This window comes from Capra hircus, chromosome 2, assembly GCF_001704415.2.
Source record: "Capra hircus breed San Clemente chromosome 2, ASM170441v1, whole genome shotgun sequence".
NCBI lineage: Eukaryota > Metazoa > Chordata > Mammalia > Artiodactyla > Bovidae > Capra > Capra hircus.
The window spans coordinates 91,542,935-91,561,701 of record NC_030809.1 but is presented as its reverse complement, the minus strand read 5'-3'; the positions used below and the strand labels follow the sequence as shown (position 1 = coordinate 91,561,701).

Here is an 18,767-nt window from a genome sequence, read left to right as displayed (position 1 = left end):
ACTACATTGACTGTTGCCATTAACTGTTTTTTAAAGCTTTTTCTTGAGTTGTTCTCAGTAATAGTAGTAGATAAAACCTGGGTTTTTCTCCCCCAAACCGCATTACATTGAATAGCCTGACTGCTGCCCCCCAATGACTTTCGGGTCCAACTTTGTATCTCACAGGTATTATACAAAGAGAACCTGGGGAAAGCCACCCCCACACCCTTTACTCCTGAGATGGAAAGAGTCAAACGCAATCAAGAAAACTTTAGCTCGGTATTTGAGAGAGGGAAAAAGAGATGATGACACTTTTAACAAGCCTGGCAAACATAGTTATACCACTAATTTATCTCTCAGTTTCCTCCAAAATTTATCTTTTAAAATCCTTCTTTACCCACTTAAAAACCATACCAACCCTGCCAGCTCAAACTGATTTCTTTCTTCACCTTTTGCTTTATACCATAACATTTTAATGGCTTCTCTTCGTGAGGTGTTATAGAGTGTGACATAATTGAGCCATAACAACAGCTAGATGGTGGTTTTCAGAATTGGGTTTCTGCTCTCTGATATCTGGATGCTCTCTTGGCTCCTCTAGGTGTTGTACAAAGAGAATATGAGAAAAGCAACTCCGACACCGGTCACTCCAGAGATGGAGAGAGCTAAGCGCAACCAAGAAAACATTAGCTCGGTATTCTCCAGGACTAAAAAGGAGTAGTGCAACAACTTAGAAAATAACAATTTAACATCATAAAGTGTCTTTCTCATTCAACTGGAAAACACACTAAAACGAAAAGAGAAACGCAACATCTTGAAAATAACATTTTAACACCATAAAAATGTGCATTTTTTTATCCCACTGAAAATTCACACTAAAATTAACACGACTATGCTTTTAAATCCCAAATGATTGTACTAAGACATAACAAGTTAATTGCCAGTGTTTTCTTTTCCCTTTTACTCTAAGATAGTCTTACATAACTGACTGTAACATATTGACGCCCTAACATTCTCAGTTTTCAGCAATCCTTTAAGATGCTTTATGAAACAGGTAATACTATGAAATGGATGCCTTATTCTGACTTTGATATTTTGGGTTTTTTGTGTCTGAGACTTTGATTTCTGTATTAGCACACTGGTTTATAAAATCTAGACATAACCCTTCAAAAAATGATCACTTATTTTAAAGGATAGTTCTTTCAAATATATCACACTTAGTGCCATATACCATCCAATGTACTGGTGCTACAATTCCCAGCAAATTCAAGAACGATTCTTTTTTCCCTTTCCTTTCAAAATTATACTTTGCCCCATCTCCTTTGAAAATGAAAGTTATGTTTTCAGAGTCAAAACAAATCTCATTCAAGCCCTTGCTAGCAGTTCTGCTGTCACGGGCTTGCTGGGAATTTTTAGGTGACTCATGCTTCCCTCCCCAGCTCCCTTCACTTCCATCTGTTGGAAAGATTTTGAGACTTCAGAATTAGAATGGTACCATAACTTGCCCTCATCCATGGTTTCTCCTCCGTCAGGTGCTTTATTCTGATAGCTTTCGGAAACAAATACAAGGCAAAGCTGCCTATGTCTTGGACACGCCAGAGATGAGACGGGTGAGAGAGACCCAGCGCCACATCTCAACGGTGAGTCAGGAACTCCTCAGATGGGGTGGGCAGCCTGTTGGAACAAGGGAGAAAGTAAATGATCACACCATCCTATTTTCACCGAATGAATTCATGAAATTTCAGGTGAAGTATCATGAAGACTTTGAGAAACACAAGGGCTGCTTCACGCCGGTGGTGACGGACCCCATCACTGAGAGAGTGAAGAAGAACATGCAGGACTTCAGTGACATTAGCTACCGGGGCATTCAGAGGAAAGTGGTGGAAATGGAACAGAAACGGAATGACCAAGACCAGGAAACTGTTACAGGTAACTGGGATCTGGGGGAAAGCAGCTTTAAAGTATCCAGTCTGCCTGTGGTTGGTTAGGATCACGTATCCGTCTCCAAATTTTGCGTCAGAGTCTGAGAACACCTGTGCTGACCCTTAACCTCACTTTCAGGTTTACGTGTCTGGCGTACCAATCCTGGCTCAGTTTTTGACTATGATCCAGCAGAAGACAATATTCAGTCCCGAAGCTTACACATGATTAATGGTATGTGATGCTGCAAAAGGCTTACTACATAAACATCACGATTTAGTGGGTTAGCGCCAGGGGCGTTTAGGCTCAAAGTTGTCTCCTCCAGGGCTTTCAATTTCCTGAGTTGCTCATTCAGCATAAAAACATCTCCTTGACTAGTGGGCCAAGCTCACTTTCTAGACAAGTTCAAATTAGGAAAAGATTGTTTCACTGCCTCAAGGTAAGTCTCCTTCGGTCCCCATTGTAATTTTTTTCCTAAAGAAAAACAGGTAGTAAATTTTTCTCTTGGAGAAATAATGACAATAAAATACATAAGTAAAGGGAAAAAAACGGGGTTGACTTTTAGCAACTTTCTGAACTCCCTTATGTCAAGGAAGATAGTCATTCAACAAGAGGCCACATGCCTTCATACCCTTTATTCATGTTCAAAGTAAAATAATACATAGTGCCTGTAAATCTCAAAGAATTTATACTCTAGTCTGATGAAGAGACCAGTAAATCAGTAGTTATACCCTGACATGAACAGTTTTAAAGGTCTTCACACAGATTATGGAAACAGAGAGGGCATCTAAATAAATTTGGAAATCAGGGGAACTTTCTGGAGAAGGTGAAAGGTGGAATTTGAATACGAACATTACTACCTGTTTGTTTTGGTGAGCCAGGAAAATGAGCAGGCTAGAGGGAAGAAACAGTAGTCAAGGACAGACTCAGGTATTGGAAGCTTGACAATACCACTGAATGGTTAGGGGGCCTTGGGTGATTAAACTCTCAACTGGAAAACAAGGACCACCTTGTATTATAGAGTTTTGAGGGTTTAATCCATGGAAATCTACTAAAAACTGTTTGATAATGAACAAAAACCAACTGAGATTTACTTACCATTAGGGATTACTGCTAGGGAAATTTCCTTTCTGCCCGCTCTCTGATGGATCTTACCTCCTTCAGCACAAGCTCAGCGCCGGAGCCGGGAGCAGTCTCGATCAGCCAGTGGGCTGAGCGTCAGTGGTGGTGAGGAGAAGTCTGAGCATTCAGAAGCTGCCCACCTCTCTACCTACAGTGATGGGGGCGTCTTCTTCTCTGCAACCTCAACAGGTACAAGTGGATGGCCCTGACCTAGACAGCCGTGGGAGCCAGTTCACTGGATGTTACTAAAAGAGATGCTTTTGAGTAGAAACAGAAAAAAAAAATCTGGACCTTTTCTTCTAATGAGTCTAAAACTGTGGAGATGTACATACAGTTAGCTATTTAATTTTCATTCCTCCTTTCTTGGAAAACATTCTTTTTAAATTAGGGGGTAAAGACACTGCTGCTCAGTTGCTAAACACAAAGTAAATGATATCTAGTCACGTTTTCTCCTAATGCTATTTTCCCCTTTCCTTTCAGGCTACAAACATGCAAGAACCACAGAGCTGCCACAGCAACGATCATCTTCAGTTGCTACCCAGCAGACAACGGTATCCTCCATCCCATCCCATCCCTCCACTGCTGGAGTAAGTAACCATCACTTACTCAAGTCATCCTTCTATTTTGATATGCGAAATAATGGTTACAGGTGTGATCTTTTTTTTAAACCAAAACGTCTGTTTTGTATAATGTTAACAGTAATAAACTGGAGAAGGCAATGGCACCCCACTCCAGTACTCTTGCCTGGAAAATCCCATGGACAGAAGAGGCTGGAAGGCTGCAGTCCATGGGGTCACTGAGGGTAGGACACAACTGAGCGACTTCACTTTCACTTTTCACTTTCCTGCATTGGAGAAGGAAATGGCAACCCACTCCAGTGTTCTTGCCTGGAGAATCCCAGGGACGGGGAAGCCTGGTGGGCTGCCGTCTATGGGGTTGCACAGAGTCGGACACAACTGAAGTGACTTAGCAGCAACAGTAATAAATATCAGAGAACCTTCATTAACAACTCACATAACTAAAGAGCATTATTCAGGGACTTAAAAACACACACACGGACACACACAAAACACACAGAAAAACTAAAGCAAAATAATCATTGTGGGCTCATCAGACCCACCCACCATCTTAAAGCAAAGCATCTGTTGTTTCGAATCATTCTTCCATAGTGTGTGTGTGTGCACGTCACATGTAGTCTAGTCATACCTTATATGTACAAGAGATAAGTCAAATCATGCTCACCAGTTCACCAGACTATCTTAAAACTCAGTCTAAAACTCTGGATCTCTTGGGACTTCCCTGCTGGTCCTGTGGTTAAGACTCTCAGCTCCCAATGCAGGTGGCCCAGGTTTGATCCCTGGTCAGGGAACTAGATCCCACATGCTGCAACTAAGACCTGGTGCAGCCAAATAAATGAATAAATATTTTTTTTAAACCCTGGATCTCATAATATTACAACATAATATTATAATTCTTTACGACTGAAATGAACAATATCTGTATGAAGAAAATCTTTACTAAAGGACATAAAGATCGGTAAAGGACATAAAGATTGGTAAGTATTAAAGCCTATTATAGTTCAGGAAGGGAATCTAGCAGTCATTTCTCCAGAAATAAATCCATAAATTCAAGGTAATTCCAATCAAATCCTAGTATGATAATTATAATAATTTTATATATTAATCCTAAAATTTATTTGAAAGAGTAAGATGTAAGATCAAGCAAATTTTGAAAATGACAATAGGAAAGGACTTAACCATAAAAGTAAAATATGCTAGAAAGCTATTGTAATTAAATATGAATTTAGCATGAGAATAGATTTTAAAACAAGTGAAGTCCAAAAACAGACTCGGAAAGAGTTACAAATAAGCAGAGGGAAAAAAGCAAAATTGTAAAATAGTACAGAAAAAGATTATTTTTACAATATTGGAGAATGGAAAATCTTCCTTGGCAACTTCAAAAATCTAGAAATGTAAAGGAAAAGACTATAACAAAAAGAAATATCAAACTGGGAGAAATTATACATAACAAAAGATTAGTATCTAAAACCGCATAAAGTATCCAAAATTCATAATTATTCCCCTTCCCTTCAAAATGAGGCCTGGAAGCATATGACTAAACCATCTACAACAAAAGAAATAAAAATGGCCAAGGAAAAGAGGTTCACCATGACTACTAACCATAAATATGCAAATTATAACAAAGTATTCTATTAGAGTAGCAAACTTTTAAGAAAACTTAAAAGGCAAGTAACTTTGACCTGATACATTCAGCCCAGACAGACACCTGAAGACAAACACTGTGGGGTTAGTGGACGAATACAGAGTGATAGTTAACTGTCTAGAAATACAGAAATGGCTAAGTAACTTGTGGTTATTATTAAAATATGCAATTCTCTTCAGAATAAATCTATATACAGACAGACCTCCAAGCTATATCAAATGGGAAGAACAAGTATTGTTTATAGTATTCCACTTATGTGGGGGGCTATCCTTGAATGTGAATCTGTGTGTTTCAAAATGCTAGGGAAAAATATGTAGGTTTCATGCCAAATAACTAACCAGTGGCTGCTCCTATGAAGAAAATCTGGGCACTTTCAAATTTGTATCTCTAAACTGTTTGTAAACCTTTCATTGTTGTAAGGACACTTAACATGAGATCTACCTACCGTCTTATTTTTCAGTGTACATTTACTACAGATTCAAGGTTGGGTTGTCTCTAGAACAGCACAACTCTAGCATTCCTTCATCTTGCTTAACTGAAACTTGATGCTCTTGATTAGCCACACCCCATTTTCCTTTCTCACCATACTGTATTTTTTGTTTTCACCATTGTTCAGATAAGCTTTCCAGAAAAACTTATTTCTGGTATGCTTCCAAATTCTCAGAGAGAGAGAGAAATATGCACTATTGCTGATTTTTTCAAATTCTTTTTCTCTAATAAAACATTCAGTTCAGTCGCTCAGTCGTGTACGACTCTGCAACCCCATGAATCGCAGCACGCCAGGCCTCCCTGTTCATCACCAACTCCCAGAGTTCACTGAGACTCACATCCATCGAGTTGGTGATGCCATCCAGCCATCTCATCCTCTGTCGTCCCTTTCTCCTCCTGCCCCCAATCCCTCCCAGCATCAGAGTCTTTTCCAATGTCAACTGTTCGCATGAGGTGGCCAAAGTACTGGAGTTTCAGCTTTAGCATCATTCCTTCCAAAGAACACCCAGGACTGATCTTTAGAATGGACTGGTTGGATCTCCTTGCAGTCCAGGGGACTCTCAAGAGTCTTCTCCAACACCACAGTTCAAAAGCATCAATTCTTCAGTGCTCAGCTTTCTTCACAGTCCAACTCTCACATCCATACATGACCACTGGAAAAACCATAGCCTTGACTAGACAAACCTTTGTTGGCAAGGTAACGTCTCTGCCTTTGAACATGCTATCTAGGTTGGTCGTAACTTTCCTTCTAAGAAGTGTCTTTTTATTTCATGGCTGCAATCACCATCTGCAGTGATTTTGGAGCCCCTCAAAATAGTCTGACACTGTTTCCACTGTTTCCCCATCTATTTCCATGAAGTGATGGGACTAGATGCCATGATCAGTTTTCTGAATGTTGAGCTTTAAGCCAACTTTCTCACTCTCCTCTTTCATCAAGAGGCTTTTTAGTTCCTCTTCACTTTCTGCCATAAGGGTGGTGTCATCTGCATATCTGAGCTTATTGATATTTCTCCCAGCAACCTTGATTCCAGCTTGTGCTTCTTCCAGCCCAGCGTCTCTCATGATGTTCTCTGCATATAAGTTAAATAAGCAGGGTGACAATATACAGCCTTGACATACTCCTTTTCCTATTTGGAACCAGTCTGTTGTTCCATGTCCAGTTCTAACTGTTGCTTCTTGACCTGCATATAGAGGTAGGTCAGGTGGTCTGGTATTCCTATCTCTTTCAGAATTTTCCACAGTAGTATAACCACTAATGAAATTTCTGTTTGCCTATTTAGGACATATATGAAATCATGTAATATGTGGCCTGCTGTGACTGGTTTTATGTTTTTAGGTTTATCCATGTATCATTTATCAGTACTAATTCCTTTATATTAGCAAGTATTACTACATTGTATGAAAATGTTTGTTTCCTTCATCAGTTGGTGGGCATTTGAGCTGTTTCTAGTTTTTAGCTATTATGAATAAGGGTATACAAGTTATTGTGTGGACATACGTTCATTCCTCTTGGGTATATACCTAGGAGTAGAATGCTAGGTCACATGGTAACTATCTAAAATAGAAATTTCCAAACTGTGTGCACCATTTTCCATTTGCATCTGCAGTTTATAAAATATTTCAATTTTCCCACATCCTCCCCAATACCTTTTTACAGTTACCATTCCAGTGTGTAGTAGTATTGCATTGTAGCTTTACATTTTCCTGGTGACTAATGATGTATTTTCATGTGCATGTTAGCTCTTGGTGTATCTCCTTTCGACAATTCAGATCCTCAGCAAAGGATCTGAATAGATGTGGTGTATGTAGTCAGTAAGTCGTGTCCGACTCTGTGACCCCCATGGACTGTAGCCCACCAGGTTCCTCTGTCCATGGAATTCTCTAGGCAAGAATACTGGAGTGGGTTCCCATTTCTTTCTTCAGGGGACCTTCCTGACCCAGGGATCGAACCCAAATCTCCTGCATTGACAGGCAGATTCTTTACCATCTGAGTCATCAGATAGACAGTAATCCTTATTAGATATATATACGAGTTGCAAATTTTTTTCCTAGTTCGTCCTTTTAGTTTTGGTGGTAGTTGCACATTCTGTTTCGTGCAACTTAAGTTTTTGGTGTCATAACTTTAAAATTAGCTGTTTAGGTTAATTGTTGCAAATCTAACATTTCCCTTTTTTGTCCTTACCGACAGAAAATCTTCCGTGCCATGTATGATTATATGGCTGCTGATGCAGATGAGGTATCCTTCAAAGATGGAGATGCCATTGTCAATGTTCAAGCTATTGATGAAGGTTGGATGTATGGCACTGTGCAGAGGACGGGCAGGACTGGCATGCTCCCAGCCAACTACGTTGAAGCTATTTAGATACTTCAAAGCATCAATCCTGTCTATAGAACCTACAAATCTTGTTAGTATTTCAGTTTAGACTCTCCACTATTCTGAGTTCTCAAATTGCTTAATAGTTTTTGTTGAGAGTTACCGTTGTACCATCCCTTAATTTGTTTCTACACGTACCTAAGTAATTCACCAGTATATTAGTACAATTAATCTATCCAATTATTAAACTAGACTTACCTCTATTTTCTGGACTTGCACATAAAACCTGAGACAACATTAAACCCATAGGTTTTTTTTTTTTTATAATTAGAAAATTTTCTTTTGGGTTTTAAAATGATTTCAGCAGACATTTTTAAAGTTTCTGCATTGTTATATTATTGCTGTATCAACCCAGTCTTTCTCCATTACTAAAATGTTTAACAGTATTTCTTTTCTAAATCAAGAATTCTAAACATGTTAAACACATTTTTAAAAAATGGCAGATACTCCTTTTCCTTGCTTATTAACTGCTGATACTTTTATTTCTAATCCAGTTCTGAAGTTATGAAGCTGATAGTCAATATAAACTGGTGTTATACTAGTGTCTAATAAAGTCTATAATTCTGCAACAAACACCATTGATGGAATGAGCATTACTTTTTAATAGTTTTAAGATCTATAAATAAAAACTTCAACAGAGCAAACCTATGCTAGACTTCACTACAAAAACTAAAAAATGCACAAGACACAACACTGAAAATCAACTATTTCAGTTAAAAACATGAACAAATGAAGGACTGTTCAGCAAGCTTTCCTTATGGCTTGGCTTATAAAGTTGTTTTAGAAATAGCTGTGGGATCCAATCCTAACTTCAAGGGCTCTTCCTCATCTGGATCCAGTAGGTTGGCAGTTTGTGTTAAAGACATTGAACGGGCAAAGAGTGGAGTGCCAACCGATAATGGCTTGTTGCTTCAGTGTACAGATTACCTTTACTAAAATGCAAAAGATCTGTCACGGTATTTTACTGCTGTAGTAATACTGCTCTTCCTAAGCTCCTTAGTTTGTGTCTGGAGACACAGCAAAGAGCACATATGAAAATGAAGGCAGAGACTGGGGTGATGGAAAGCCAAAAATTGCTAGCAAACCACAAGAAGCTAAAGGAGAGGCATGGAATAGCCTTCCTCACAGCCCTCAGAAGGAACCAACCCTTGTTGACACCTTATGTCAGACTTCTAGCCTACAGAACCAAGACAATAAATTTCTATTATTTAAGAGTTTCAGTTTCTGATTTTTACAGAAGCCATAGTAAACTAATCACTGTATCTTTCAACATCACTAAGTCTTATACTTTTTCTTAGTTAAAAGTATGAATTTACAGTCTTCTAAGCAAAATAAAAGCAAAAATAAACAAATGGAACCTAATCAAACCTTAAGCTTTTGCACATCAAAGGAAAACCATCACATAATCAAAAAGACAGCCTCGGAATGGGAGAAATATATTTGGAAATGATGCCACCTATGAGGGCTTAAGTTTCAAAATATACCAACAGTTCATGCGACTCAATACCAAAGAAACCAAACCACCCAATCAAAAAACTGGCATAAGATCTGGACAGACATTTCTCCAAAGACAACATGTGGCCAACAGGCACATGAAAAGATGCTCAAAATTACTAAGTATTAGAGAAATGCCAAATCAAACCTATAATCAGGTAGTGTGTATATATATACACCATACACAATATCAGCCATAATAAAGAATGTAACATTGTCATTTGAAACAACATGGACTGACCTAGGAAATATCAGACAGTCAGTCAAGTATCTTGCATGCAGAATCTATAAAATACAAATTAGTCTCTATAAAAACACACTCATAGAAACCAAACCTATGGTTACCAAAGAGGGAAAGGAGGAAGGGGGATAAACTTTTAACTATAGGAGTAACGGATAAACACTACTATACATAAAACAGATAAGCAACAAAGATTTACTGTGTAACAAAGGAAACAATATTCAGTATTTTCTAATAACCTATAATGGAAATAATCTGAAATATATAAAACTGAACCACCTTGCTGTATACCTGAAATTAGCACAATATTATAAATCAACTATACTTCAATATTTTTAAAATATGAATCTAGAAGTGTGTGGAACCCTTGAAACTATGAATAAAACAGAGATCCTCTCCAGTTAAAAACAGGCCATAAAAGAGGGCAAGAATATGAATGGTTCATATCATTGTGGAGGAATATAATACTCATTTTTGGCTGGTGTCTGAACCATTTAATTTCAGGAGGCCTCTTTGAAACAAACAAACAAAAAAATTAAAAACCCAAACACCAAAGAAAAACAAGTACCAGAATTTATTTTTTTTAAATTTTATTTCAGATTAAAGTGCATTTCTTTAAAAATGTTTCAATATCCAGTTTCAATTGGCAAGTGATAACAGTCAACTCTCAATAGATCATGAAAGCTTTACTGTGGATCAGACACAGATTCTCTCTCCTTCAACCAGTCATAATGAACCTGAAAATACAACTTTAGGTGTACCTGCTTCAAACATTGTATAAACATTAAACAAAACTGACTGTACCCTTATTTCCCATCTACTAGTATAGGTAATCAAGGAATGAACACATACTTCTGTGAAGTTTCAACTTAAATCATTCGACTTATCAAATATAAATACTTTCTGAATGTAAAACTAAGCTCTCTTAGAATTTATCAAATGATGAAAACAACAATATTATAGGGCTAATAAACGACTGATTTGGCTTCTCTCAGCCCTCTTCTAAGTGCATATCAGTCAAGCCTATCCACAAGAGGTAGTGTTAAGATTGAGGGTAACTGATTACTCACCAACACAGAGAGCAAACTCCCAACCCCCTCCCCATTTGTTTTACAGGTGTGAGTTAACCAATTAGTGCCAGATGCCTTTCCTTCACATATCACGTCCCTTAATAACCATGGCAAATACATAATAATGTTTTAAGAATTTAAGGAGAAAAAGGTATACCTAAAAAATACTAGTTAAGCAACAGTAAGACATAAATGAAATCAGGGGAACTCGTTTTATAAAATCTAAATAATGGACATAGAAATTAAAAAACCCTATTCTGCCAGCCAGCAGTAACCAAACTGACGACATGCCATATATGAACAAAACAACTGCATATGTCAAGGACTGGCACAATTTAAGGGCCAGCAAGTAGTAAATATGTAATTATGTTCATTATTACAGGCCACCCAGTCTTCAGACTACTCCATTCTGCCACGATAGCAGGAAAGCAGCCAAGCATGTAAATAAGCAAGGCTGTGTCCCAGCAAAACCTGGTTTATCAACAAAACAATTTTATGCATTGTCAAAAAATATTTTCTTTTCAACCACTAGAAAACATAAAATTCATTCTTAGTTCCTTAAATGTAAAAAAAAGTGTCAGGCTACAGTTTGTCAATCCCTCCCTGCTCTTTAAAAACTTATTAAAGACTGCTGTCTTTTGTTTCCTATTATCAAAATCAACTATTAATTCCATTTTTTCTAGAAAATTTCCACTCCATAAAAATAAAAAATTCTTCAGACACCTATTATTCAATTAAGTATCAAAACAGCTATTATTCTACATTCCATTTTCAGTTTCATAACACTATTTTGAAAGTGAGCTTTCTACTTGTATGCAGTACATCCATTTAAGAAGTAAGTCTTTTGTTGGAATTATTTACTGATGGGAGGTGGAGTATAAAATATTTCTAAATAATTACCCAAGGGATTAATAAACTATTATGATACTATATTATATATAGAATAACTCAGGGACCACTGGCTGTCAGCTACTTTCAAAATATAAAGATAACTGTTTCTCTATACTTAATGGCCTAATTCTTTATTGCTATTTCAATCGATCTCTCTTCATCATTTATCAGTGCATCAATCTCAATCAACATGTGAATTTGCCGATAAGCTTAGTTTCATCCAATTATAAAATGGTACACTGTGGCATAAAGATATTGTTCCCTCTATTACAGGTTGAAAACCAAAAGCTACGGAGGTTCTTTTCTTTCATGTGACATCAATTTAAAATACTGTCTTTAATTTTATAATCACAGGTAAAGGAAGAAGTTAACTTTTATTCTAATGGCATATTTCAGGGGAGTAAGCATTTACAGCTTGGCACTTAGTTTTAACTGTTCTTTGGAGAAAGGCTTGGCACAGAAAGAAAAAAAAATGGTAAAGATCACACTGTAAAATTTAACATTCTATTCTAAGAACTAAATGAACACTCATAATTCTATTAGACTACAGATCTAATTTACAGATTTCCAAATCAAAATGACTCAGATTTTAATGGAACTTTCAAAGAGCAATATACAAAACCTGGCATATAATAGACACAATTAACTAGGCCATGAAAAACCACAAAGACCAGATTTGTTTTACAGTTTGAACAATCAATAAATCTTGATAATCAGTTTTTAAAACCCATTACTCTGACATTTCCTTAACTGAGTGCTTTAGATGAGGGCAGTTCTTACAATAAAAGTATTCATTTTTAATAAACACGAAGGAAAATATCACCTTAAAAGAATGCCAAAAAAACCCCTCATTTTTGAAGATCAGACTACTCAACTCTTTCAACTCCATTTTACAACAAAATAGGAAGGTTCAATCATATGCTGTCACAGCACTCACCAGAGGTCTTCAGTAAACTGAATATCAAGACATACTTGTCAGAATGGACTTATTACAGCACTGCTAATTTCACTGCCAAATTAACCTTTGTCAGGGGTAGCCTATTTTCAATGTTTATTAATAAAATAATGAAGTCCTATAACCTAGAAGGCAAGATTTAGAGACTAAATTCATCTCTAATATTATGAAAATTTACCTTTATATTAACAAAAAAAATCAGAACATAATTCATATATACTTGTAAGACTCCACATTGTCTGAACTGCTTAATCAGGTTCTTGGTAGCATAAAATACTTATCTTCTATATTAAAAGACCCCATATTAGGCAAAATTCTACCTTTAACAGTTTTATTTTTTAACATTAATATGAAGCCTTCAAGACCAGTCAGAATCCTCAATTCAGACATCTGAAAAGGTTTCTTAAAAAAAGACTAGTAGTTATATTTTAGCAATAATTTTAAGGATATAAATCTGCCTGGGTTACCAAAAGCTAATTTGGATCTTGAAGCCTCTTAGACCTATGACCACAAATGCAGTACACAGATATCAGCATTTGTATGGATCACATGGGAATTCTTAGAAATGAACTATTAGGCTCTCATCACATACCTACTGAATCAGAATCTGCATTTTAACAAAATACATGCAGGTTTGAGAAGCACTGTATTAGAAGTCAGGACTTGACTTTCATGTTTATATACAAAGTATAAGACCTTTCTAATGGCTTTGGGATAAAATGGACATGTGTTGTAAAAACAAGCAGGCAGCTAACTCCCCTGACTCAAGCCCCAGCCTAATAACATTAACAACTGCTTTTTTTTACGACCTCTAGCCCTGGCTCACAAATAATCTCCCAGAAAATCAGTTATGAAGAATACTAGATAAAAACTAGGCTTTTCTTAGTGGATTATAAAGTCAAAGCCGGAAGGAATGGCATTAAAAGAAAATGAGTTAAGTTTTCACATCTTTTGTTAAATTTCAACTAAGCCTGCCTTTAAAACAGCACTCACTTTTAACTACTCATCTCTTTAAAAATCAAAACAAAACTCTACTTGTATATTTTCCACATAGCCACCCATTTTTTCAATTTTCCCAATTTTCTTGTCTTCCCTCCGACATTTAGTCAAAACATAACTGAATTTTCTTGACATTTTTATGATTCTTAAATATAAAACACCCCTGACTACTACCAACCTGCACATAAACAGAATCATGGGAAATTCATATTCAAATCTTATTTTTGACTGTTGCCCTACTGCATTATTAACCTAAATCATCCTATAATCGACAAGGAAACTAGGGCAAAAGCTCTCCACTATTCAACAATGGCTTTCAAACTTGTTCAAACTGCAGAGCATCTTTAATTATGTGCTCACTGAAATAATGGAAATCCATTTTTGAACACGAAAATTATACTATGGTTCTACATGCAGCTATATTATTTATAAATGCATAAAATTACAAATGACATTTGAGTGTTCTTAGTAATGTTTGTCATGTTTTATTAACCAGTAGAAATTATTTGAAAAAACTTATTTCACTTTAATGGTAAAAGAACACACACTGGAGCTGATCATGGAATATTAATGCTTTTTGCTCTTCCAGAAACACTGAGGAAAAGAATCTGCAGAAAGTTTTAAGGCAAGAATATCGAAAATAAGGAGCCTAAACAAACACATAACTATATCAACAACTGAAGATTTAGCAAATTGGTTTTTAAATATTTTAGAATATATCCTTATTAAACTAGGATGTTCTAAAATTAGTATCTGCACTTGCATCAAACTTGTGATTTAAGTAAATGGTATTCATTTTGGTCACATTTTCTGCTATACTGTTCACCTTCCCAGGAACTTTTAGTCCACCAGCAAGTTTAGCTCACACAAATATTAAGATAAGAGGTCACGAAATGAGTTAATTCTGGTTCCTCTCAACATACATACATATACCTTCTACTAACACCTGTTCAATCAAAACGTGCCTATTTACTCAAACAGAACTTGGGGAATAAATGACAAACAAATTAAGCCAAATTATAAGTGTTTAAATTTAAGCTACAGTCCTTCAGGCTCAATGGTCCCAGATTTCCTTTTAAAACCATCCTCAGCATATAAATATCAAACTTAGACCCCAAAATATTTACAATGTAATGATAATGGATCATGAAAATGAAACCAACTTTTATCATGACTGGGTGGCAGTCCCCTTCTGAATATAAAGCTAACCAAGCCACAAGGATTAAACTTTCCGTAAGTTGTTAAAGAATGCGTGCCTTTTCAAGTAGGGGTTACTTCTGAATTAAGTCTAAAACTGAGATTACTCATTCTATTTAGAAAACAAGTGAGATATTTGTTAAAAAGATGAAACAAATATGGGAAAGGCAGGCACTAATACCAGTTGGTAAAATTAGAAATGTTTTAATTACATACATCCTATTTTTTTAAACTCAAAAAAAATACATATTTTAAAGAACAGTTTTCAGATTTCTCCCAAGTTTGCTTTAGGTATAGGTAGAAAGAGCAGATAAGCTCTAGGTTTCTTACGATCCAAGTTATGATGAAAATACTCAAGCTGACTCCCCATTAAAGAGAAATGTAACGAGGCACTATTTCTAGTGGCTGATCCCCTCTTTCAAACCAAAAGGAAAAAAAAAAAGGTTATGGGAATGAATAGCAAGGTTGTCATGTAACACTTTCTCATTTCTAATACTTGTTCTGCTTACTTTAGAAAATAAACTCATGTTTAACTATTAACTAAGTACAAAACTTTTTGTTGTTTTATTTGTAGATACAGAATCCTACAAATATCTGCAGCAATCCCACGAAGCACGTCTATTATCCATACTGATATCTCAGTATTCAATATATACAAAATTATGTTTCTATTAAACAAAGGTATTCACAAGAGGCTACAGAAAAACTCGTGCAACTAATGAAGACTGAAATTCATAAATTAAAGATTTAATCTATACATAATGTACAAACAGTCGTGCATTTTTAAATGAATAGTATATATCTCATAAGAGTATATTTTCACAGGCAAATGCTGCTGCACAAGTATTTGCTAATGCAAATGAATGGAATCACTAAATTCTGCTTTAATATTTAACCCTCAAAGTTGAAACTTTTGATTATTTTTCTTGAAAGCTGTCAGAATGAAGCTGCTTTGTCTGTGAAAAACATTCCAAAAAATTGTTTTGTTGCCTCTCATTTGGGGTGTTTTACCAAGAACAAACTTCTTAAACCTCAAGCACCCAAAAAAAAAAAAAAAAAAAAAAGGAAGTATAAACATCAGTTAAGCAAAAACTTCAAATAAAAATTTTCAGTTTTTCTTACTTAGAAGAGGTATATTACATAAAATGTTTCATTAAAATATGCATGAGTACGTAAAACAAAATTTATGCTTTTGCTTGTAGTTTCTGCTTTCACATTTCAGTAAACTACTTTAAGTTCTGGAAAAACTATGCATAGCAGCCAAGAAAATACGTTATACAGGAAAGATTGCTCTCACTCACAAAATTTAACTTACTTAATAAGCTATTGCTGTTTAGCATGTGAAGTTACCAACTTTGCAAACATTCAGTCCGAAATTGTGCTCTATTTCAGAACTTACTTTATGAGTCAACAAATCCAGTGATTAAAAAAAAAAAAAATCCAATTTTCTCTTAAAACACTAAAAAGAATTTTCATGGGCTGGTGACCTCCAACGTGACTGCAGATTTTTAATTATAGAGTTTGCCATGCTACCAAGTTTCTCATGCATTTCAAATAGCTGGCTTCCTGAATAATTATAGAGATCTTCTGAATCTAGTTGAAGAGCAAGTGCACTAATCTGTGCGACAAGATTTTTAGATAACGGAGCTTCTAAAGCAACAGGATCAATTAAATCTAAAGGAAAGAGAAGAAAATAACACAATTAAAATCTATTCCAGATACATCTTAACTTGCATCTCCTTCTTAAGTTAATAAAAAATTTAAGTGCCTAAGTTTCAAATTAAGAGTACACACTGAGGTAGCCCCTGCTCAAGATCAAGAGAGTGAGGCTACAGAAAAAACCACCATAGCTTACTCTGTGCCACTAAAGAAATCCTGACTACTTCATTTTCATGAACATAACATAACTGGATCACAATGTTTAGTTTATATCCTGATTTTAGATCTTGATAGAATAAAAGCTGTCAATTAGAGAAAAAGCAACTGGATATACTTGAAGTCATCAGTTATTTTTTCATGTATTTGACAACTATCACACAAACAATTCCACAGAGCATGCTCAAATTAGAACTAAAAGCAGAGTAACAAAATATTTCTTCAATAAAGTCAACCAATCTTATAAAACTGTCCCGTTTTGTTAAAATATACCTGAGGCAAGTCTTTCTTCATCAGGAGAGATAGATTTATTTTCCATTCCATTTATTGTTTTTTCAGAAATATCAAAAACTGGAATCTCTTCTAGTCCACGAGACTTCACCTTGATTTATACATTAAGATAAGTAAAAATAAAAACAAAAGTGACAAACTGAGTTATTTTTAACAGGACTAATAATAATAAAACCACTAATACTGGAAAAGAATCTGACATACTATGTTTTACAGTCTAGCTAATATTGTTAAGAACCCATGGTTTTACTAATACAAAAACAGAACTATGTAGTCTTTTTTCAAAGAGATGGCTAAGGAATTTATATTATTTCTTAATGAATTTGTCCAGAAATATAGCCATGGTAGCCAAGAAAAATGACATTTTATTCTCCAGGTTTGGGAACATGGGAAAAGCAAGTCTAAGGCAGACATTTTCAAGCTTAATTATATGGACTCCTTTTTTAAAAAAGAACACAATTTTCAAAGGTCTGGGAACAGGGCTTATTGATTGCTGATTGAGAAAATGCTACTTTCAGATTGTTAAAGTTTTTGCTGTTTAGTCATTAGATCATGTCGAACTCTTTGCAATTCCATGGACTGATAATTTCATCCAAAAAGAAAGATCCCTGAATTCAATGACTTAAAATTTATCAAATTTAAATTCCCCCTTCCTCAACACCTGTCCATCAACTTTTTAACCATTCCCACAACTTAGGTTTATAAAAATGTGAAGGGACACTACCTGCAAGATTTGTAATCTGGAGAATAAAATTAAGGGGTTATAGTTAGCTGCTTAAAAATCACTGGGGGTTGTTTAGTCTCTATAAACAACTGACTCTTTTGGCCACTCCATGGACTACAGCCCACCAGATTCCTCTATTCATGGGATTTCCCAAGCAAGAAAACTAGAGTAAAAAAAAAAAAAAAAAAAGAAAACTAGAGTAGGTTGCTTTGTCCTTCTCCAGAGGATCTTCCTGACTCAGGGATCTAACCGGCATTTCCTGCATTTGGCAGGCACATTCTTTACCGCTGAGCCACCAGGGAAGCCAGAGTTCTCATATGACCCAGCAATTGGATTCTGTTACAGATATACCCAAGAAAAATAAAAACCATGTCCACACAAAAACCTGTATATGAATGTACATAACAGCACATTTGTAACAGAAAAGGGTGTAAACAACCCAAATGTTCAATAAATGATGAATGGATAACCAAACATAGAATGAGGTATTATTAGGTTGGTGCAAATGTAATTCTAGTTTTCACACTGTTGAAATTCATCATTTGATATTGAAATACATTCCAAAATAAATGTGGTTATGTTATACAGCTTTTTAATGAGCATTTCTCGCTTTATGTGTTTTTGCTAATGACTTATTACTTGCTATTTGTATTTATTTAGACTATGGAAATGATATTACACAAAAAACAAGTGTGAGCAATTTTCTTATTTGAGTTCAAAATGAGTCACAAAAAGAGCTGTCAACTTGCAACATCAACAATGCATTTGGCCCAGGAACTGCTCATGAACATACAGTACAGTGGTAGTTCAAGAAGTTTTGAAAAGGAGACAAGAGCCTTGAAGATGAGAAGTATAGTGGCTGACCATCGCAAGTTGACAAAGACCAACTGAGAGCCATCATCGAAGCTGATCCTCTTACAACTACA

The 18,767-nt window shown here is 35.7% G+C and overlaps 2 protein-coding genes across 28 annotated transcripts in view; one reads left to right on the top strand and one right to left on the bottom strand.

The window, feature by feature from the left end:
• The window catches only part of NEB (nebulin), a 203,973-nt gene extending 195,291 nt beyond the window's left edge, over positions 1 to 8,682 (top strand). For 15 of the 23 annotated variants that reach the window (XM_018063007.1, XM_018062893.1, XM_018062966.1 and 12 more), the window contains 8 exons: positions 166 to 258; positions 578 to 670; positions 1,509 to 1,616; positions 1,722 to 1,905; positions 2,038 to 2,130; positions 3,061 to 3,207; positions 3,499 to 3,605; positions 7,919 to 8,682. In XM_018063007.1, coding sequence (XP_017918496.1) covers positions 166 to 258; positions 578 to 670; positions 1,509 to 1,616; positions 1,722 to 1,905; positions 2,038 to 2,130; positions 3,061 to 3,207; positions 3,499 to 3,605; positions 7,919 to 8,092 — 999 coding nt within the window. In that variant the 3' untranslated portion in view covers positions 8,093 to 8,682. The remainder of the gene's footprint in view (positions 1 to 165; positions 259 to 577; positions 671 to 1,508; positions 1,617 to 1,721; positions 1,906 to 2,037; positions 2,131 to 3,060; positions 3,208 to 3,498; positions 3,606 to 7,918) is intronic. The other 8 variants (XM_018062974.1, XM_018062968.1, XM_018062963.1 and 5 more) reach the window with 2 other exon arrangements.
• Positions 11,666 to 18,767, bottom strand: part of RIF1 (replication timing regulatory factor 1) — a 60,999-nt gene continuing 53,897 nt past the window's right edge. For all 5 annotated transcript variants that reach the window (XM_018062815.1, XM_018062824.1, XM_005676151.3 and 2 more), the window contains 2 exons: positions 17,100 to 17,208; positions 11,666 to 16,625 (listed from right to left, as the gene is read on the bottom strand). In XM_018062815.1, coding sequence (XP_017918304.1) covers positions 16,411 to 16,625; positions 17,100 to 17,208 — 324 coding nt within the window. In that variant the 3' untranslated portion in view covers positions 11,666 to 16,410. The remainder of the gene's footprint in view (positions 16,626 to 17,099; positions 17,209 to 18,767) is intronic.